The sequence below is a fragment of the Toxorhynchites rutilus genome, chromosome 2 (genome assembly GCF_029784135.1).
Source record: "Toxorhynchites rutilus septentrionalis strain SRP chromosome 2, ASM2978413v1, whole genome shotgun sequence".
NCBI lineage: Eukaryota > Metazoa > Arthropoda > Insecta > Diptera > Culicidae > Toxorhynchites > Toxorhynchites rutilus.
In genome coordinates, this window is record NC_073745.1 from 235,116,790 (window position 1) to 235,139,591 (window position 22,802).

The following is a 22,802-nucleotide window of genomic DNA, read 5'->3' on the forward strand; positions in this document are numbered from 1 at the left end:
GTGATCCGCGGTGAGCTAGCCCGACTGATTCGCGGATAATCAGGGTTCTACTGTATTTGCATGAGATTGCCCATGCATCACTACTAGTCACTAGGACATTATTGAACTTTTCTTGAGCCTAATTTAATGTCTTGAACTGATTAAAATTTAGAAAGTACACTACTTAGAATAATTATGCTGCTCGTTTGAAAGATTATAAAATTTTGCGAATGCTGTTGTAGAACATTTAAATTAATGAAACCAATTAACTTTTAGATGTAGCGAAAAGATCAAATTTAAAATATTGTGTTTTTGTTAATTTTCCAAAAGTGCATGATAAACTGGGTTGTTTCTATCAACTAAATTAAAGCTCTCCAACCACTCTACAATTCCTTCCTTGACACCACACTGTTATCCTTCTTGTTATCTTGTTACTAATTTGAATGTTTCACAACAGAATTTAATGCAAAATTTCCTCAAATGGAAGCAATTGAATTGTAATAAGCAGCGTACTTCTCGAATTAAAGTCAGTTTAAGGTAAAAACCGGCCTAGAGGAAAAGTTCAATTATTCTTTCGTAGTTGAGATTTGATTTCTTATGATCCTCTATCACCTAAATATTCCGGGTGAGCAGTTTCGTATTGCGCTGACGACTAAAAGTCAATCGAGTGTAAAAATGAACCGACATTTCCTGTGACCGATCATATTCCGAAGTGGGCAAAGAACTACACTCGACAAAAAATAAAAATAGAGAAACAAAATGCGACATCGAAAATTTTGAGTGAGTTTTGAAACGCTACAACCCTGTTATAAAATCATGCATTCGTCAAAGCCAACTGGACCTTGTATAAAATATTTTCAAGTTTGCGGTGGGCATATTTGACCATCGATTTGTTGTGCGTTAATTGCGGATAATTTTTCATTCGATAGAGAATACCTCTGTAGTTAATAGTTCTACTGAAACTTTCTATGAACTAAATGGAAGCGAAACAATCAGGTTGATTGGATTGTTATTGGGCATTTATTTTTAAAATCTATAGAAACTTCGAAATCAAACAAGAAACGCTTTATCTTTCTTACAATGTCTTTTGTCTACATCACATCACACTAAAAATATGTACATACGATATCCCTGAACTAGAAATTTGTAGCTTGAAAATGCTGTATTTTTGACGTAGGACTACGTCTAACCGGAAGATATAGGGGGTGAAATGGAAATCTAGGCACTGAACAAGTAGGAAAAAATGCAAGATTTGGAACGCTTATAACTCGAGCATTTCTCAATAGATCGCAAAGGTTTTTGCATCAATTGATAGGAAATATATCTACGCATCTATCATAACTAATAACATTTCATTTTTCTTGAGATAAATAATTGAATAATTGCGAAATATCAAGCATTGTCAAAATGCACTATCTGCCCATTTTTGATTGGTCCATTTTGTGCTCCCAAATCGTACCGACTAAAACGGGCAACCAGAGCAGCAGCGAAATAGAATGAAGCACGATTGGAAAGGAAAAAGAAAAAAATGAACGAAACATTGGTCGCAGTCTCACACATGCGTAATTCTCGAGCCAGCCAGTCAGCTTAAAAATCCCCGCTCCGCTGCCGTAACGATCATTCTCATTCAAACCGTACACCACATCGGTTCGCATCACAACACATCAACACACCAACCCAAGCAGACATGTCTGGACATGGTAAAGGAGGAAAAGTGAGGGGAAAGGCAAAATCCCGCTCGAACCGTGTTGATCTGGAGTTCCCCGCAAGGGTAGCTAGGCCGAGCGCGTTAGTACCAGTGCACCAGTCCACCTAGCCTGCGTTATATAGTTTCGGCCGCCGAAGTGATCGAGTTAGCTGGCAAAGCTGCTCGCGACGATAAGAAAACCCGCATTCGGAACAGAACACATTCGGTTCGGTGGACATCAAGACAACAGGCAGTTGCAGCGAGTGGCGAGTGGCAAACGCAATCGCAAAACGGCATCAGGTAGCAGAAGAAAAAAGTTTGTTCTTTATACAAACTGCTTTGGTGGCAAATCCAGAACAAGGCGGCATCGAGGGCGTTCGAAATGTTTTTTTTTCTAAACCACGAGTACTAAGTTTTCTAAATTGGAACCATTCCATAATACAAGGCGCTTTTCAGGGCCATTAAACCTTCCAAAAAAGAGTTTAGGAAATACAGTTCAATGCTTTCTAAAACATTATCCAAAATAATAATAAAACACAAATTGATTTTTTCACAATTTGTTTGCCAGGATCTGATGAGTATGTGAATTTGGCAGTTGTTCTGAGCTTATTGATTTTCACCAATTCTTAAATTGCTTCTAGATTGAAAGTGCAGTAATTTACACTTATCTCGACATTTAGCTAATTGTAATGCGACATATTTAGTTGGACATTTTTGTAAACATAGAGTTCGGGGTCCAAATTATGACCCCACATTGAAGGTCGACACTGTACCACTGTCATCGCAAATGTTCAATTATAGGTTAAAATTACCTCCAATCCGATACTGAGTGGTGGTAATGCGACGTGTCATTGAATGTGATTTACTATAAAATATGTCACAAGCTGGATGGGAAGAAGTTTTTCAACTGTGAAAGCTGTGGCGAGCGGCAAATGCAATCGTTAAACAGAAAGGTTTAGCCGAACAAGATGGGGATATCGAGTGATAACAAAACAATAAACTCTTTAGATTGAAGATAATTTTGTGATCCTGAAAAGGATCCTTTTTAGCCTGCATGTGAATCCAACGAGCGAACAAATCGTAATGAATGTATTTTTTTGCCATCGCTTCCTTTTAACGCTCATTCGTTGGACTCGCCCCTCTGGCTGAGTCTGCCGATTTTTCTCTATCCTGTGAGTGTGTACCGCTAGAGTATGAAACACACGGACCCCAAAAAAATATCTTATTTTCTTTCAAACCGTAAACCCGTGTGGTTGTACGGCATCGGCATCGTGGACGTAACAAAGGAGGACAAGTTAAGGGAAAGGCAAAGTTTCACTCGAACCGTGCAGGTCTCCAGTTCCCTGTTGGTCGCATTCACTGATTGCTCCGCAAGGGTAACTAGGCCGAACGGATTGGTGCCGGAGCACCAGTATACCTAACAGCGATTATAGAGTTTCGGCCGTCGGAGTGCTCGAGTTGGCTTGCAAAGCATCTCACGACAATCAGAAAACCCGCATCAAGAACAGAGCAGCTTCGGTTCGGCGCTCATCAAGGCAACAATTAGTTTCAGTGAGTGGCAAAGTGTTTCTCCGGCACGTCGCATTAAATGTAATTTACTGAACAACATGTCACAAGCTGGATGGGAAGAAATTTTCCAACTGTGAAAGCTGTGGCGAGTGGCAATCGCAATAGCTAAACAGGAAGGTTTAACCGAACAAGATGGGAATATCGAGTGATAACAAAAACACAACACCAAAGGTTCTTTTCAGAACCATCACATATTCATAAAGAGTAAACAGTACACTAATCCATTTTTCAGGTAGATAGGTGGGTATTCACGTAGGAGAAGAAAGTAAAACAATATATTTAAAATATATATTTAACAAAAGCTGTCCCCTTTGTATAGTCCTACGTCACTCCGGTTATGTCCCCGACATTACCCACCCGTCTTTTTTTTATCTTCATGTCATCATTTATATCGAAGCTACAGGTGTTCCAAAATCCCTTTAAAATTTCGACCCTTTACTCCTCAATCTTGACAAAGGATCAATAGATATCAGTGCATGCTCCCTATTTAATCTTTTCTTTTCTTGAAATTCTTTTTAATTGATAAAAAATAATCCATGCGTATAAAACTGTTCTGTTCGTTTTTCTGCGCTTCAAAAATTCGAAAAGTTCGGCACTGATGGAATACACATTATGGTTCAATATACAATCCATTTCAAAGATTGTTGTTGCTTCTGCCAACGCCTCAGGAACATTTAATATTTCCAGATTGAATGAGCACACTTCTGAAATTATGCTGTGAACGTAATTAATTTTCTAATATTGAATATGGATTCTATGTGATGGCAGCACATTTCTTTGAAAGTTTTTAAAAATCGTGAACTAAAATTGTATGATAATGATATTAAATCCATTTATTTTTATTCGATTGGGATTGCTCAAGATCAATTCTTGGAATTATATGATTTATATTCGGATGCGGACCGTATTCGTATTGCTACTCATTTCTCTGTCATAAAACTTCAATGTGCTACAGCGTGGCAGGATATAGCTAGTAAAATTTGAAACAAAATAAACTTAAGGGGGGTCTGAATAATCGAAAAAATATGATTTTTGTTTTTTGCATTTTTGGGAAGCTTATGCCCTCAGGAATGTTGTACTAAAAGGATTTTTAGATATATAATTTCGTTGAAAAGTTACGGCCAAAAGTATGAGGTCCCCTTAAGGGATACCCTATTGTTGTACGAATTTTCAAACGCGTTTTTCTCGAAACCATGTTTTTTTAACTTGTGATGTCGATATCTCAGGACCTACTAGACCGATTTGGCTGAACTTTTTTATCAGCACGTAAAAAAGAATCATCTAAAGCGTTACATAGCCGTTTTTTGATATTTAATTTTTCGATTTTTTATGGAATTTTCCGAATTTTCAAAAACATTTATGTAATGGAATTGAAATTCAATAAATGAGAAATTCAGTTATTTTCTAAATTATTCTAATAAAATAAGAAAAAATGTCCACGTGGACAACAGGGGGACGGGTATGAAAACGTCCACGCTTGTCCACGGAGGGGGAGGAAGGAGTCGTGCTTTTTCTGTCTACGTGGTATGTGGACAGCCCCATAGCATAAAAAAACAAATAAAAATTTCCGATTCGTTTGGTATGTGAATCGTGAAAATACGTTTGCTGCAAACATTGTTATTAGCGTTAATTTTATTTCATAAAAACGTGACCTGTTTTCTGATTTGGCACCCTTAATGAAAGACGTCAACAACATACGTCTATGTCAACAACAATCAAAAACATACGTCTTTTGGTCGATACTCACTGCTCGGAGGTATGGACGCCTTCCTTGAAGTCATTAGTGATCTTTGCCTCTGCCGATGGTGGGAATATGTGCCTTTACAACATATTCACGAACGTCTGAAAGATTCAATTATCAATGACGTTACATGTGTTGCGCTCACAAACATATCAAGGTGATATGAACTTACTGAAATACTTTAAAATGTTCTCTAAAAATAACAGGTAAATAGCTTCACGAATATGGATAAATTGTTTTGACGTTTGTTTCAAGTCAAGCTAGATTGTAGAATCTAGAAGTCGATCTCGCTCGGGTTGCAAAATGAAAAGTCGATCTCGATTGGATTGTGAAATCCAATTGCTGATCGTGTACCGGAATGGGGGTGAATGTTTGCTGGAAGTTCATCAAAAATTCCTACTAAATAGTTGATTATTAAATCCCGTTTCTTCGTCATCTTCAAATCAGGATAAATCAAACGGAACGCAAATATGAACGTTGCAATCCAATCGGCTTGATTCGAACGAAAATCAAACGTATTTAGCAACTTTGACTTTTTGCATTCTTTTGAATTTAGTAATCATTGGAGACAAGCAAGTGAATGACTCGAAGTAGAGGTGGGCAAAATGGTTCACTTTAATGAACCGTTCAATTATCAGCCGTTCACTTAAGTGAACTAGTTCTGTTGAGCAGTTCACTCACTCTTTCGTATAGTGGAGGAACATGTCGAAGCAAGTATAAAAAGTGTACGATGTTATGTAGGACTGTTTATTCATAAAATGCCGTTTTAATAATTATTCGGTCATCGCACACAGTTCGTTCTGAACTACCTACGCAATTCGTTCTGAACTGTATACACAGTTCAGTCAGCGGTTAGTTCGTTCTGAACTGTATTATCAGTTCATCGTTCACCGTACACAGTTCGTTCTGAACTGGGTATACAGTTTATATGAACTGTTGCCCAGCAACGGATCCTGATTTTGAAACCAACAACGAAATCTACATGCACTCGTTCAATCTGAACCGGAACTTCGCCATCAACAAGCTGAACAAGGCAATGGATTACTGGAAGAACATCGTCTATCCGGAGCTGATGAACAGTTGGTTGGAGTGAGTAGGAATTTTCTTTTCATGGTAATATTTAAGTCAGAAAAAAAGGTCGAAAGAGTGTTTTTGGATTACTTTTCATCTACATAATTTCATTTATTCTTCCTCCTATTTTCCGCTCTTAGATTTGTAAGGACAATAAATATAGCGTTTTTTTTTCAAGAAATTCGATGAAAAAATCAAAGAAATGATTTTTCTCTCTGGATTTGTGTTCTTAACAGCCTAGGCAATTCGTTCTGAACTGTATACACTGCTCAGTCAGCGGTCAGTTCGTTCTAAACTGTATTATCAGTTCATCGTTCACCGTACACAGTTCGTTCTGAACTGGGTATATAGTTTATATGAACTGTTGCCCAGCAAAAAAAAAACGACAGTTCATTCACTTTTTTTGGTGAACTAGTTCTTTTGATCAGTTCATGAACGGTTTGTCCATCTCTAACTCGGAGATAAAAATCAACGGTTTATTAAACCAATTATCATTTCTAAACTCATAAAATTTAGTTCGCAGTTGCGCAATATATTTTTGACGTAGGACTACGTCTAACCGGAAGATATAGGGGGTGAAATGGAAATCTAGGCACTGAACAAGTAGGAAAAATGCAAGATTTGGAACGCTTATAACTCGAGCATTTCTCAATAGATCGCAAAGGTTTTTGCATCAATTGATAGGAAACATATCTACGCATCTATCATAATGAATAACATTTCATTTTTCTTGAGATAAATAATTGAATAATTGTGAAATATCAAGCATTGTCAAAATGCACTATGTGCCCATTTTTGATTGGTCCATTTGGTGCTCCTCAAATCGTACCGACCAAAACGGGCAACCAGAGCAGCAGCGAAATAGAATGAAGCACGATTGGAAAGGAAAAAGAAAAAAATGAACGAAACTTTGGTCGCCGTCTCACACATGCGTAATTCTCGAGCCAGCCAGTCAGCTTAAAAATCCCCGCTCCGCTGCCGTAACGATCATTCTCATTCAAACCGTACACCACATCGGTTCGCATCACAACACATCAACAAACCAACCCAAGCAGCCATGTCTGGACATGGTAAAGGAGGAAAAGTGAAGGGAAAGGCAAAATCCTGCTCGAACCGTGTTGATCTGGAGTTCCCCGCAAGAGTAGCCAGGCCGAGCGCGTTAGTACCAGTGCACCTGTCCACCTAGCCGGCGTTATACAGTTTCGGCCGCCGAAGTGATCGAGTTAGCTGGCTGCTCGCGACGATAAGAAAACCCGCATTCGGAACAGGACACATTCGGTTCGGTGGACATCAAGACAACAGGCAGTTGCAGCGAGTGGCGAGTGGCAAACGCAATCGCAAAACGGCATCAGGTAGCAGAAGAAAAAAGTTTGTTCTTTATACAAACTGCTTTGGTGGCAAATCCAGAACAAGGCGGCATCGAGGGCGTTCGAAATGGTTTTTTTCAAAACCACGAGTACTAAGTTTTCTAAATTGGAACCATTCCATAAAACAAGGCGCTTTTCAGGGCCATTAAACCTTCCAAAAAAGAGTTTAGGAAATACAGTTCAATGCTTTCTAAAACAATATCCAAAATAATAATAAAACACAAATTGATTTTTTCATAATTTGTTTGCCAAGATATGATGAGTATGTGAATTTGGCAGTTGTTCTGCGCTTATTGATAGTTGGGGACTTTTCTGATTATTCAATTTTCACCAATTCTTAAATTGTTTCCAGATTGAAAGTACAGTAATTTACAATTAGTTCGACATTTAGCTAATTGGACGGACATGTAATGCGACATATTTAGTTGGACATTTTTGTAAACATAGAGATCCAAATTATGACCCCACATTGAAAGTCGACACTGCACCACTGTCATCGCAAATATTCAATTACAGGTTAAAATTACCTCCAATCCGACACTGAGTGGTGGTAATGCGACGTGCCATTGAATGTAATTTACTGTACAATATGTCACAAGCTGGATGGGAAGAAATTTTCCAACTGTGAACGCTGTGACGTGTAGCAAATGCAATCGCTAAACAGAAAGGTTTACCGAACAAGATGGGGATATCGAGTGATAACAAAACAATAAACTCTTTAGATTGAAGATAATTTTGTGATCCTGAAAAGGACCCTTTTTAGCCTGCATGTGAATCCAACGAGCGAACAAATCGTAATGAATGTATGTTTTTGCCATCGCTCCCTTTTAACGCTCATTCGTTCGTCTCGTTGGACTCGCCCCTCTGGCTGAGTCTGCCGATTTGTCTCTATCCTGTGAGTGTGTACCGCTAGAGTATAAAACACGCGGACCCCAAAAAAATATCTTATTTTCTTTCAAACCGTAAACCCGTGTGGTTGTACGGCATCGGCATCGTGGACGTAACAAAGGAGGACAAGTTAAGGGAAAGGCAAAGTCCCACTCGAACCGTGCAGGTGTGCAGTTCCTCGTAGGTGTATCCGCCAGTTGCTCAGCAAGGGTAGCTAGGCCGAGCGCGTTAGTACCAGTGCACCAGTCCACCTAGCCGGCGTTTTATAGTTTCGGCCGCCGAAGTGATCGAGTTAGCTGGCAAAGCTGCTCGCGACGATAAGAAAACCCGCATTCGGAACAGAGCAGCTTCGGTTCGGTGGACATCAAGACAACAGGCAGTTGCAGCGAGTGGCGAGTGGCAAACGCAATCGCAAAACGGCATCAGGTAGCAGAAGAAAAAAGTTTGTTCTTTATTCAAACTGCTTTGGTGGCAAATCCAGAACAAGGCGGCATCGAGGGCGTTCGAAATGTTTTTTTTCAAAACCACGAGTGCTAAGTTTTCTAAATTGGAACCATTCCATAAAACAAGGCGCTTTTCAGGGCCATTAAACCTTCCAAAAAAAGTTTAGGAAATACAGTTCAATGCTTTCTAAAACAATATCCAAAATAATAATAAAACACAAATTGATTTTTTCATTATTTGTTTGCCAAGATATGATGAGTATGTGAATTTGGCAGTTATTCTGAGCTTATTGATTTTCACCAATTCTTAAATTGCTTCTAGATTGAAAGTACAGTAATTTACACTTATCTCGACATTTAGCTAATTGGACGGACCTGTAATGCGACATATTTAGTTGGAACTTTTGGAAACATAGAGTTCGGGGTCCAAATTATGACCCCACATTGAAAGTCGACACTGTACCACTGTCATCGCAAATGTTCAATTACAGGTTAAAATTACCTCCAATCCGATACTGAGTGGTGGTAATGCGACGTGCCATTGAATGTAATTTACTGTAAAATATGTCACAAGCTGGATGGGAAGAAATTTTCCAACTATGAAAGCTGTAACGAGTAGCAAATGCAATCGCTAAACAGAAAGGTTTAGCCGAACAAGATGGGGATATCGAGTGATAACAAAACAATAAACTCTTTAGATTGAAGATAATTTTGTGATCCTGAAAAGGACCCTTTTTAGCCTGCATGTGAATCCAACGAGCGAACAAATCGTAATGAATGTTTTTTTTTGCCATCGCTCCCTTTTAACGCTCATTCGTTCGTCTCGTTGGACTCGCCCCTCTGGCTGAGTCTGCCGATTTGTCTCTATCCTGTGAGTGTGTACCGCTAGAGTATGATTGCTCCGCAAGGGTAACTAGGCCGAACGGATTGGCGCCGGAGCACCAGTATACCTAACAGCGATTATAGAGTTTCGGCCGTCGGAGTGCTCGAGTTGGCTTGCAAAACTGCTCACGACAATCAGAAAACCCGTATCAAGAACAGAGCAGCTTCGGTTCGGCGCTCATCAAGGCAACAATTAGTTTCAGTGAGTGGCAAAGTGTTTCTCCGGCACGTCGCATTAAATGTAATTTACTGAACAACATGTCACAAGCTGGATGGGAAGAAATTTTCCAACTGTGAAAGCTGTGGCGAGTGGCAAACGCAATAGCTAAACAGGAAGGTTTAACCGAACAAGATGGGAATATCGAGTGATAACAAAAACACAACACCAAAGGTTCTTTTCAGAACCATCAACATATTCATAAAGAGAAAACAGTAAACTAATCCATTTTTCAGGAAGATAGGTAGGTATTAACGTAGGAGAAGAAAATAAAACAATATATTTAAAATACATATCTAACAAAAGCTGTCTCCTTTGTATAGTCCTACGTCACTCCGGTTATGTCCCCGACATTACCCACCCGTCTTTTTTATTCATATTTATTGAAGTGAACTTCAAAATCTCGAGGTAAGTGCAATGAAATGCGCTATCTAACAATACCAATTAGAATATACATTGAGTAAAATATCAAACTTTGTTCAAAAGTAGGTTGTGATTTTTAGTTTACTCCAACATGATTATAAAGACATTTGAAAACATTTTTTGTACCGTGTGAAGATACTTGGAAAAATCACCTAGCATCCCTGGTCGAAACCCTTTTTTCCAATCCTCTTTTTGGGATCACTGGTTGAAAGATTTCAAATTGTGTTCCGTATCAGCCCTTCGGAAACGATTCTCTATTGTGACGCTTTCTATGGGTGCACCACGAATGCCCAAACCCCCGTTCCAACAATCGAGAAAAAAGAAAAGCCATCATTTTTCGGGGCAGTCAGGTAAACAAAAACAAAATTCGAAAATATGTTGATAAAGTTCACACTCTTAGCCGCAGGATTCGACGAAATAGTACTCTCCGGTACAGCACGCCATACCCGTCGAATTTGCCAGCGGCATGATGGAGGTGGATACCGACTACGAGGTAAACGAATCCAGCTCGAGTCTTTTCAGCGGCTTCACCAAGGCCTACTCGAACAATTTGCCATGCGTGAGCAGCGAAATGCTGTGGAATTATGTAGTCCAATTGATGCAGGTCGCTTCGCAAAATCCGGAACAGGCAAAGATGCTGTAAGTACTGCAACGCACAAAAACGGACTGCTTCCGAGCGAGTCCAGAGTTCCAACGAACTTTTCTGTGTCAGACAAGATGTCAATCCAAAAAGTGACACCTCGGCTGTCTTCTCGTCCGGGAGAAGAGAAAAAAAAATGAAGGGTGCCATTTTTGCCATCAACAAGATTTGTTCGCATTGACAGCGAAGTCAAATTTTTGATTAGCTCTGAACTGAATTTGACGTTCAGAGCAAACGGGAAAAATGATAATTTGTTAAAGTTGGTGCGATTTTCCTTTTGTTAAAAGATAAATTTTAGGGTCTGTGGAATGTAGTCTGCAGTCTGACATCTGGTTTCTACGCATTTGTTTTCGTGAATATTTGCTTTACTTTTTTCATGCTTAATTTTACATTCCAGACAAACGGTGGCAGCCAGCAAACCTGAATACTCTGATGATTCCATCTGCTATGCTCAGCTCAAGCGCGATGAACGACATTGTATCGTGAAGGCTCAGATCATAACCGGAAACAGCACTGTCGAGGCTAAAATCTTCCAACTGACCGCCATCGTGGATGAGCACGATGAGCGGATTCATTCGGTTGAATGTAGCGAATGTTTCGAGAGTGGCGATTGCCGACATGCGATCAGTTTCCTCGCATGGATACACCGGAAAAGTGAAGCAGACGACAGCAGCGAGGTGGTGTGCTATTTCCGGGGCCCAATATTTGCCGAGTTAGAAAGTCTTCCGCCGAAACCCGCTCTCAACAAAACGAAGGCGAAAAATTTCATACGGGAAATTGTGCGCATCCTACAGACTGAGGACATTGATTGTCCGCTGAGGTGGAATTTTTCATCGGCGAATAAGAAATTTGGTAATCTGTCCATTCACGAGATGATAATGACCGCGGTCAAAAATAAGTTCGACACCGCACAATTCTTTGAGCATGCATATTCGGTCATATCTGCATCGCAATCACTTTTGGTGGATAAGACTAAGTTTACACCAAAGTACAATTCGTGGTATTTGGAACTTCGTTACGCACGGATCACAAGTGCCAAGGTTTCCGATTGTATCAATCTGAACGTTACTCAGGCTGTGCTCTACGAGACGATACTTGGCTGTCACAAAGAGATTGACCAGAATACCCAGCGGAAGAAAATGGCGGTGCGGCAGAGGCTGGAAAAGTACACAAAAACCAAGTACGAGAACTGCAAAATCATACTGAATCCTAATTATCCCATAATTTTTGACGTCCCTGACGGGATCTGTCAGTCGCACGTGATTGAAATCAAATGCCCAAAGTCGCAGGATCACATGCAGAAGTACGTTACGGAGAATGGGTCCATCTGTGAGAAGTACTACATGGAGATCCAGATCCACATGTACATGCACGGTAAAACGGCGGGTGTGGTATGCGTTGCGGATCCTGATTTTGAAACCAACAACGAAATCTACATGCACTCGTTCAATCTGAACCGGAACTTTGCCATCAACAAGCTGAACAAGGCAATGGATTACTGGAAGAACATCGTCTATCCGGAGCTGATGAACAGTTGGTCGGAGTGAGTAGGAATTTTCTTTCCATAGTAATATTTAAGTCAGAAAAAAGTCGAAAGAGTGTTCTTGGATTACTTTTCATCTACATAATTTCATTTATTCTTCCTCCTATTTTCCGCTCTTAGATTTGTAAGGACAATAAATATAGCGTTTTTTTCTCGAGAAATTCGATGAAAAAATCAAAGAAATGATTTTTCTCTCTGGATTTGTGAAGCGTAGACACTGAACGTGAAGCACGCAAAACTGGACGCCGATGACAGCCTTTCAGGGGAAAACATCCACTTACGGCAGAGATTTATATGCTTTGAGTTTCACCGAACAATTGCTGACGTTTGATTGACCGATGTCGTACCGCATATGGTTGGACACTTACAAAAAAGTTCGTTTGGTTGAAATCTGTAACGACGAAGAAAAATGGTCAGAAACTGTTTTTGGAAGCTGTATGTCGTGATGTTATCTTCTTCTTCTTTTTGGCTTTAAGAGGGTTTAAACTTTTCAGTTCATTCGCCTCTAACTTCGTGATGTTATGTTATGCTATGTTTAGGCTGACCAAACGTACCGTTTTTTCGGCCATTTTTGATTGTCCCGTAATGTTGTCAATTTGCACCGTATTTTCAGTATGTAGAAATATTTATTCCTTTTCATTATTTTCAATAAATTCCGAAAAGTCCTTTCATATCTACGTGTTTATTGTAGAATAACTGAAGAGATTTTGAAATTCCGTCGGTGAATATCATGCTTAATTGCTTGAACATGGTGATATATGATTCCTTTCTGTTGGACTTTCTATTTAGAACTGGGATTCTCAAACTATTTTAGGCAAGAGACCCCTTTTCTAGAATGTAGTCCTCCGATCCCCAACCCCCATATTCACATTTCTTGAAAAAAACTGTTTCTAGTTTTTTTTTATTCATACAAAATACTTACCAATTTAAAAAAATATATATGAAGTTGTGTCCAAGATGCGACCGCATTGTGACGTAGAACTACGCTGTTATTTTTGATAAGTCGCTTGTTTTTACCTTCGGATATTATTCTATAATGCTGTGAAATTTTAGAAACAACTGCTTAGTAGAATAATCTCTGGAATGGTTTTTTCATTGTAGAATCAGTTGAAGATAATTGATTGATGACTCATTCTTGCCCTCGCAAAACTAGTGTATTGTACTGATCGTATGTCGCAATTTATTTCATGTCAATGCATTGGAAATTTACCTCGAACGCTATTCCGGTGGCCTTTTCGCAATTTACATAGACTCGGCTACAGTTGATTATATACATGTTGCACTAGCACCATTATTCCACATCTTATAACTACATCCATATATTAGGCCGTCAAAAAAGTGCTGCGGTATTTCCGCGAGGTGTCGTTGTAAGCGCGTAGTTCTAGTTGTATTCATTGTATCGAGTCATACTATAGCTTGTTGGAAAGGTATTTTTGCGCGCTATAATATATTCCTTGACAGTGTTTTGTTTGGTTAAGTCGTTCGTGAGTATAGTGTCGCAAATATGGAGCAAAATAAAGAGAAAATCCGACATATTTTACAGTACTACTATGACAAAGGCAAAAATGCATCTCAAGCTGCCAATAAAATTTGTGCAGTTTATGGACCCGATACAGTTTCCATTTCCACCGCACAACGATGGTTTCAACGTTTTCGTTCTGGTGTAGAGGTCGTCGAAGATGCGCCACGCTCCGGAAGGCCTGTTGTTCGAAATTGCGACAAAATCGCTGAATTAGCCGAGACAGACCGCATAGTAGCAGCCGTAGCATCGGCCAAGAGCTGGGGATAAGTCATCAAACCGTTATTAACCATTTGAAGAAGCTTGGATTCACAAAGAAGCTCGATATATGGGTGCCACACACGTTGACGCAAAAAACATCTTTGACCGTATCGATGCATGCGAATCGCTGCTGAATCGCAACAAAATCGACCCGTTTCTGAAGCGGATGGTGACTGGCGATGAAAAATGGGTCACTCACGACAACGTGAAGCGCAAACGGTCGTGGTTGAAGCCCGCTGAAGCGGCTCAGACGGTGGCCAAGCCCTCATTAACGGCCAGGAAGGTTCTGCTGTGTGTTTGGTGGGATTGTCAAGGAATAATCTATCATGAGCTGCTTCCCTATGGCCAAACGCTCAATTTGGACCTGTACTGCCAACAACTGGACCGCTTGAAGGTAGCACTCATGAAGAAGAGGCCATCTTTGATAAACAGAGGCCGCATTGTCTTCCATCAGGACAACGCCAGGCCACACACTTCTTTGGTGACGCGCCAGAAGCTCCGGGAGCTCGGATGGGAGGTTCTTTTGCATCCGCCGTATAGTCCGGACCTTGCACCAAGTGACTACCACCTGTTATTGTCCATGGCGAACAAGCTAGGTAGTCAGAAGTTAGCCACAAAAGAGGCCTGTGAAAATTGGCTATCCGAGTTTTTTGCCAATAAGGAAGCGAGCTTCTATAACAAGGGTATTATGAAGTTGGCATCTCGTTGGGAACAAGTCATCGAACAAAACGGCACATATTTGACATAAAACAGATGATTGTAACTAATTTTATGAACAAATGAAAATTTAAAAAAATACCGCAGGACTTTTTTGACAGCCTAATATCTTTGGCACCGCATGGAAACAACAACAATTTTTCAACAATGACAACCGTTGCAAGTATCAAATATCATGCTACATGTTATTTAGTATTGCCTCAAAGGAATCGCATCTCTAGGTATCGTTCGTACAACGCAAACCAAGCGTCAAACAAGCGTTCGCCATAGCATGCATACAGAGCCATACATTGGTGGCTTGAAACCACCAGAAATATAAACACTTCTCATCCTTTTGAAAAGAAACGCTTCTGTTAATATTACTGGCCTTGAGAAAAGTTGTATTACTTTCTCATGCTTGAGAGAAGCGCAGTTGTCACCCTTAGTCGAGGAAGTTTTGTTACTGGCAAGCGAAACCTAATCACATACAAAATTCCAGAACTACATTTACTTTCTTGGTGGCTAAACAAGCGAAATAAACTCTTTTCGTTAATATCAACTTCGAAAATAATAGCAATGCTTCATTATGATCAATATTAGCGCAAATGCAATTCTAGTTGTAGGCAGTTTTGCGACTGGCACGCGAATCCAAATAACTTATAACATTCCAGTAAGACATTCAAGATGCTTGATATTTCCCAATTATTTTTTTTTGGCGCACAACCTTAACACCTGCTTCGCCATACCGTCAGTTTAATGCATTGATGCATTCTCAAAGGCACCAACGAAGCCCTTATGATGACGGAAAACAAACAATGTTAACTGCTTGGAAAAAGACTTAATAATGCCACACAGCTTGTACTCTGATGTAACACCCATCGATGCGGATTCGCTGATGAGTTTGTCAAGAGCGACCGCCTTCGCCACCAGCGGGGGGAGCTTGATTTTGGTTGCTGCCTGGGTACTGCGTTTACATTTTCGACCGACGCGCCGAAATCGCCATCGCGTGCATCATTAGATGACGCTTGTCTCGAAATTATTTTGCCCCTGGCAATGCGTTCGTTTTTTGCAGGGCCTTCCTCTTCTTCTTGCTCATCACACACTACGCGAAGCGTCCAATTTATGACGCGGAAAGAAAAACACACCATACGCATAACGCGAAAAACGAACAGAAAAAATCATACGACGATATCCAAGTTGGATTACCACTGGTGGAGTCCAATCTTTGATCGAAGCGCAGCGAAAGCAAAGTGAACTGGATTGCTCAACAGTTCGATGCCGAATGAATGTTTGCCTCAGCGAATGAATAGACGTAAAATTCATTAAATATTAAGTGTAATCAGTAATTATTAATACAAATTACTAACACATACTTAAGAAGATAATTCATTTCTGAAAAGAAAGATGAGTGTAATATTCAACAAATTTCAGAACGCAAATGAACTTACAATCCAAGGGCAAATTTGTTATACAGTAAAATATTAGGAGCATGTTTGGGCTTGAATTTGATAAGTTGCCGTTTTCTCAAAAATCTAAGGTAGTAATTGTTATTTGAATTTTTGTGCAGTAATACTTGTTCAAATAAGTTGTTTATTTTATTTCTTTTGAGGACTAAATGCAGGAAGTAAATGTTGAATAAAAATGAGTTATTGGAAAAGTAAACGAACATAAGTGAAGAGTGCTTCCATGTACTGTAGAATCAGATGCAATAAATTCTGAACTATCGGGTGGAGATGAGGCAGATTGTATTCTCTCGGTGATAATAGATAACAATATTACCAAGGGTTGTGTCCCATTCACCCGAATACCATTCATCCTAAATACGTTTACCCGAAACACATTTACCCGAATGTAACACATACCCGAATGATATTCGCTCGAGGGTAACAAATACCCGAATGCAACATATGCCCTAATGGACATTTACCCGAATGCGACAAATACCCGAATGAACATTTACCCGATTGCAATAAATACCCAAATGCGACATTTACGCGTATGCAACATTTACCCGAATGAGAAGGAAAGATACCGACAAATCAGATTGCGTGTTTTGTCGAATCTCCTGTCGATAAATAGGATTTTTATTTTTTTTTATTTAAATCGTTTATTTTTACAGGCTCAGTTACATAGGTTTAAAGGAGCCGAACTCCTTACTGTATTGTTACTAGTATATATACATTTTTCCTTAATTCTAATGTTAATAATATAGGAAACCGATTACTCGCGGTCAACTCGAGTTTAGAAGGGTGACATATTTTCTTCAGGAAAAGGAGGGGACATGAGGATATGTTGACAATGATCACACTCACACTCTCAATCACACTCATCACACTCAATTCTTAAACCTATCTTATATCTAATATGTATTTACATTTCATCTTATTCTTAAGAAGGGATCCGATCTCTCACAAAGGAAAAGGAAAAGGAAAAACTAAGGGTATAAGGACAATCACACACGAAGATCTATAGCTTTAAGGAAAACATATATATGGGACATGTAATCAAGGTCTAACCGAGCCAACACGTCTCTCACCGGCACATTGGGCTGCCTTCCTCGGGCCCGAAGGGTGACTACTAAATTCGATCTGGCGACAAGATACAGCTCGCACGACCAAACAACGTGCTCGATGTCGTGGTAACCTTGGCCACAAACACAAAGATTGTTGTCGGCAAGATTAATACGAAAGAGTAGCGCATCTAACGAACAGTGATTGGACATGAGTCGGGAGAAGGTGCGAATAAAGTCCCGACTCAAGTCCAGACTTTTGAACCATGGTTTGAGGCTAACCTTAGGGATAATCGAGTGAAACCACCGGCCCAATTCATCTTCGTTCCATTTACGTTGCCAGTTAGCGATGGTATTTTTACGGACTAAAGAATAAAATTCATTGAAAGCGATTTGACGCTGATAAATATCGCCTTCAATTGCACCTACCTTTGCTAATGAGTCAGCCCTCTCATTACCCAGAATTGAGCAATGTGAAGGGACCCAGACAAAGGTAATGACATAACAGCGTCTGGATAAAACACTCAAAATTTCTCGTATTCTCTCAAGGAAGTACGGCGAGTGCTTTTCCGGCCTCACTGAACGGATAGCTTCGACAGAGCTAAGACTATCCGTTACAATGTAATAGTGTTCAACAGGTCGTGAGGCGACGCTGTCCAGCGCCCAGTGTATCGCTGCCAATTCAGCAATATACACTGAGCAAGGATTCTGAAGACTGTGGGAGGTGCTAAAAAATTCGTTGAACACTCCAAATCCTGTGGACTCATTCATAGAGGACCCATCAGTAAAGTACATATTATCACAATTGATATCCCCATACTTTGCATCGAAGATCGTTGGAACGATCCTCGATCGAAGATAATCTGATGTTCCATGGATATCCTGCTTCATGGACGATAAATAGGATTAAATCAAAACAACGTGAAAAAGCAACTAAAATACGAAGTGAAAAGAGAAATTGTAATGAGGAAATTTGTAAACGATTTTGAAGACTTCGCGGTGTCATTTTTGAAAATTAGTGTAGGTACAATTGACATGCCGTCTCCTTTCCTTTCCGTGTTGATCTTTAAGGTCCTGAGATCATTCAAAAATGAGCATGGGTTATGGTTAAGCAGGTAATTTTAACATAAAAAAATTAGTGGGTTATATCTATGATATAACCGCAAGGTTGACGTGGAACTACCTTAGCTTAGCAATCATTCGTTTGTATTGATTAAATTCTTGATTGAATGAAACAGTTTCCAAATTCAATTGAGTTCAATATATTTGCTCTGCGAGTGAAAAAAATGAACAAATGCCGTGTAAAGTCAATTCATTTATTGTGATTGATTGTTCTTCGTTACAAGTAAATTTAATGACGGACCTTTTACGTTTGGTATGATGACTAGAACAAAATATATGTACGGAAGAATTATCAAACGTTTGATGAACCAGCCTAAGGCTGAAAATCTTTCCAATAAAGACAACAAAAAAATTATCAAACGATTATTTTATTTTACATTTCCCTCTGAAGTTTACATCCCAAAAGTGTACATACTTCTCGAATCTCGAATTTGCTTGAAACTGGGAAGTTCATTCGCTTCTAGTGTCTGCACGATTTTCCCAGGTTACTACGTTTAGAAGATCATGTTAGGACAGACATATTCCACTCTGCACAAAGGCAAGCGAGGACAAAAGTACTCGCAGTTTGCATTTATTTGCAGAGCCGATTTCCCCAGAAACCTCGGTTTTGAAGTCTGTGTTAGGGAAACACATTTCAATCGGAACAAAAATACCCCCGATTTGTATGAATTCGCAATGCCGATTTCCCCACGCTCCATGGATTTGAAGTCTGTGTTAGGGAAACACATTCCAGTCGGAACAAAAATACCTCCGACATGCATGAATTCGAAATACCAATTTCTCCAGGCACCTTGGTTTAGAAATCTCTATTAGGGAACACATTTCGGTGGGAACAAAAGCTCCCCCTACTTTCGTGTGTTCTTCTTCTTCTTTTTGGCTTTAAGAGGGTTTAAACTTTTCAGTTCACTCGCCTCTGGGCTCTTTCGTGTGTTTGCAATGCCGATTTCGCTGCTTGGTTTTAAAGTCTGTGTTAGGGATCATTTTTCGATGAGAACAAAAGTCCCCCTACTTTCATGTATTTGCAATGCCGATTTCCCCAAGGCTGCTTGGTTTTGATGGCTGTGTTAGGGAAACCGTAAATCGGGCCAATCAAAACGATGCAGTTAGGGCGTTTAGATAACGCCTAATATTTTACAGTTATTCAATTGTTTATCTAATGAAAAACAACATTTTGTTAGTTGCGATAGATGCGTAGAAATATTCCCTATCAAGTGATGCAAACATCTCTCCTATCCAGTACGAAATGTTCGAGCTATAAGCATTCGAAATCTTTCATTTTTTCCTGCATGTTCTGTGTTTAGGTTTTCATTTTACCCTCCATATATTCCGGTTAGACGTAGTCCCACGTCAAAATATAAAGCATAAATATCATGAAAGTGTGAAAAGGATTGATAAAAAATTATACTCACGTATTCACCACCGCAGCGCAGTTTGGATCATAAATTTATTACTTCGTGATGAAATTTATTCTGAGGTAAATGTATAAGGAGGATAAGGAACCGAGGCTGCACCACTCGCCGTCGGAAGCGGCGGCCTATCGCAAGCAAACCTGTGTTCCACCGATTGCCCGGTTTGTTTGAAACATGGGAGACGATCCTTTAAATAGGATTTTTATCCAACGCCGCTTTTTCTTAAGTTGCGCTACACACGAAAAATGCGAACTTTTTGGATGGAAATAAACGTACAAGACAACTTTGATCTTTATATAACACTCATCAGAAAGAAATATGCAAATACTCCCTAATAATAAAATTTGCATATTATTCCAATATATCCTTCTTTCGGGTATGTCTCGCATTCGGGTAGATGTTACATTCGGGTAGCTGTCGCATTTGGGTAAATGTTACATTCGGGTAATTGTTGCATTCGGGTAAATGTCGAGTTAATAACGCACAAAAACGTGTACGCGAAAATCAATCGAATTAGGGAGGTGAAAATCCATGGGAAAATGAATCAAAACCCTTCGAGTTAGAGAGGTATCGAGTTATGGAAAGAATAATGCTTGTAAAATCAAAGGTGCAATGAAATTCAGCGAGCTACAGAACATCGAGTAAGGGAGAGTTGACTGTATATCAATATAATTCAGTAGTTTTTTATGGGAAGGGGTGCACTGAAAAGGATCATTCTGATAAGGTTTATGTTAAGTAGTTTATCCAACGTTAAGAAAAGCTTTAAGTAGATTAGTGTGGATGCTCTTATGGGTTCTGTACATCATTGCTTTTCATAGCATTAAGACGGCAGTACACTATGGAAACTTAAAAAAATATTTCTGGCTTAAAATGTTCTCTGGGATGTCCACTTTACTGTAGTTTTTGTCCAAGGTTTGCTCAACGCTCCGTTCCGAAGTTACAAGCCAATTAGTGGACTTAAGTCTTTGCTTAACGAGCGCGTGAAAAATGCGTGCAACGCATACATCAGTTGCTTACGGGAATGGATATCCTCCTGGCTACCACGATGACAGGAAGTATATCCATGACCACTTAAAAAATTGGTTGAAATCGGTTCATTAGAAAAACTTGCAGAATTCCCACCAGTTTACAAGGTTTAGGTTGCAAGGGTTCAACAAACCGGTTGCAGCTATTCAGGGGAGAGTTCAATTGACATCATTTTTCAGATTTGTCATAGTGATTCATTTTCTCGTTGAAAAAAAAGTGTACTACCCCCTTTAGTGCAGAGTGTTTGTGTACGACTGAATCGCCAGTACGTGTTGTTGATTTTCTACGTCGTCAAATATATATAATGGTGGTGGTGGTGTAACAAACACTGCCGCAACAGACGATTTGATAAATTCCTAGAAGAAGAGAAACATACTGGCAATAAGGACACAGATCTTGTACATTGTTCTTACAAGAACATGAATAAATCATAAATCAACCATTATAATTCAATACTGATACTCATCCACTCACACACTTAAAAGAAGAACGATTGGCAAACTCTCAAAATATCCTTTCATTCATTCATTGATAATTAATTCAGATGCAACTGCAAACAAATGATTACTAAGCCAACAGTGGTCCTACGTCTACATTGCGGTTATATCATTGATATAACCCACTTCTAGTTTTATAACGAAACTCTTGAAATACTGACAAAATTTATGAAGTTGTATGTTCTGTTATACAAAACTCTAGTCAACGAAAAGTTACCTGGCAGGCGGACGAATGCGCTCGATATTTATTTTTTACAATCTTAGCAACGATGAAACTGAACGAATGAAAGCGAACTCAAAACCTGCATCTAGTTCTTACCTTATATTAAAACCGCCTACAACTAATTACAATAAATACACCCTCCATCGTTGAGATTCGAGTTTCCCCCACTGACTTGGCAGCAAGCGATTATTCTGCTCCGTGGCTGCTCTCACAATCAGTTGATTCGATTCTCGTAATCCACGGTAGGGTAGAGCCTTTGTGTCTGGCATAAAAAGTAGAGGAAAAATAAACATTGTTAATCGCCCACTGCGCGCCGTAGAGAAGAAAACAATTATGTTGAATATATACGAACCAATCGAGAAACTTGAGATCTTAGCGACGAAATGGCATCCAACGCGTATTGAACTTTCTGGCTCAACTCGTGGGTTTCCGATAGTGATCTACGATCTTCGTTCAAGATTATCTGAAACATAGTGTTAGGAGCATCGTCCGACGAAGAGAGGAGAAAAGCGGTAATCGGTGAAATTACATGTCTTAGGTAAATTTGCATGGATAACAGATCTTGTAGTTCTACACTCAGAAATCGGAGCCCCATACCTTTTCTAATTTCGTTAACCGTGTATCGAGACTATCGTAATCGACATCACTCTCCATATCTTTAGCCTCGGTGGCAACATCGTTCGTGGTATCTGTTGTTAGGGAAAGCAATGAATGAAAACCGTCGATTCTCATCTCATCGTAAGCTAATGAAACAAATTTCACCAATTTTCTTGCAGCTCTGACGATCTGGTTGAAGAATAAACCCTTCCCGGCATGTGCAATAGTACGAGCCTTCCGTGTTGTAGCATGTCTGATCGCACGGCTTGTCTATCTTGCACTCGTTGATATCCTGCTCGCACAGGGACCCCGCGTACCCAGCTGGACAGCTACACGTATCGGGTGCGGTGCAGCGACCTCCATTCCGACACTGCGACCGACAGATGGCTGCAGAATAATTTAAACAATCTGACTACATGCGTGACATTTTAATAAACAATTGATACTCGATACAAGTTCACTGGAAATATTAATAACGAATGAAAAGCGAAAC

At 39.7% G+C, this 22,802-nt stretch overlaps 2 protein-coding genes across 5 annotated transcripts in view; one reads left to right on the forward strand and one right to left on the reverse strand.

Annotated features, from left to right (window-relative positions):
* Window positions 1–10,517: 10,517 nt before the first annotated feature.
* LOC129771127 (uncharacterized) lies at window positions 10,518–22,775 on the forward strand. 3 transcript variants are annotated; one of them, XM_055774489.1, is made up of 4 exons: window positions 10,518–10,617; window positions 10,674–10,906; window positions 11,305–12,450; window positions 22,489–22,775. In XM_055774489.1, the coding sequence occupies exons 2-4, from the start codon at window positions 10,734–10,736 to the stop codon at window positions 22,511–22,513; spliced, it is 1,344 nt and encodes a 447-aa protein (XP_055630464.1). In that variant the 5' UTR covers window positions 10,518–10,617; window positions 10,674–10,733; the 3' UTR covers window positions 22,514–22,775. The 3 variants fall into 3 exon arrangements, with proteins under 3 accessions (XP_055630464.1, XP_055630466.1, XP_055630465.1); XM_055774490.1 differs by having other exon boundaries at window positions 10,532–10,617; window positions 10,668–10,906; XM_055774491.1 differs by lacking the exon at window positions 22,489–22,775 and having other exon boundaries at window positions 11,305–12,633.
* Window positions 12,516–22,802, reverse strand: part of LOC129771128 (protein HEG homolog 1) — a 57,697-nt gene continuing 47,410 nt past the window's right edge. The window contains exons 4-9 of one of the 2 annotated variants that reach the window (XM_055774494.1): window positions 22,475–22,696; window positions 22,310–22,401; window positions 22,065–22,175; window positions 21,809–21,974; window positions 13,373–13,489; window positions 12,516–12,841 (exon numbers count right to left, since the gene is read on the reverse strand). In XM_055774494.1, coding sequence (XP_055630469.1) covers window positions 21,927–21,974; window positions 22,065–22,175; window positions 22,310–22,401; window positions 22,475–22,696 — 473 coding nt within the window. In that variant the 3' untranslated portion in view covers window positions 12,516–12,841; window positions 13,373–13,489; window positions 21,809–21,926. The remainder of the gene's footprint in view (window positions 12,842–13,372; window positions 13,490–21,808; window positions 21,975–22,064; window positions 22,176–22,309; window positions 22,402–22,474; window positions 22,697–22,802) is intronic. The other variant, XM_055774492.1, reaches the window with a different exon arrangement.

Bases quoted from the DNA above. Each gene is read 5' to 3' on its own strand.
- LOC129771127 (XM_055774489.1), top strand. From the start codon at position 10,734: ATGATGGAGGTGGATACCGACTACGAGGTAAACGAATCCAGCTCGAGT. The intron at 10,907-11,304 runs GTAAGTACTGCA...TTTACATTCCAG, and splicing joins CCGGAACAGGCAAAGATGCT to ACAAACGGTGGCAGCCAGCA. The intron at 12,451-22,488 runs GTGAGTAGGAAT...ATTTTCTTGCAG, and splicing joins CTGATGAACAGTTGGTCGGA to CTCTGACGATCTGGTTGAAG.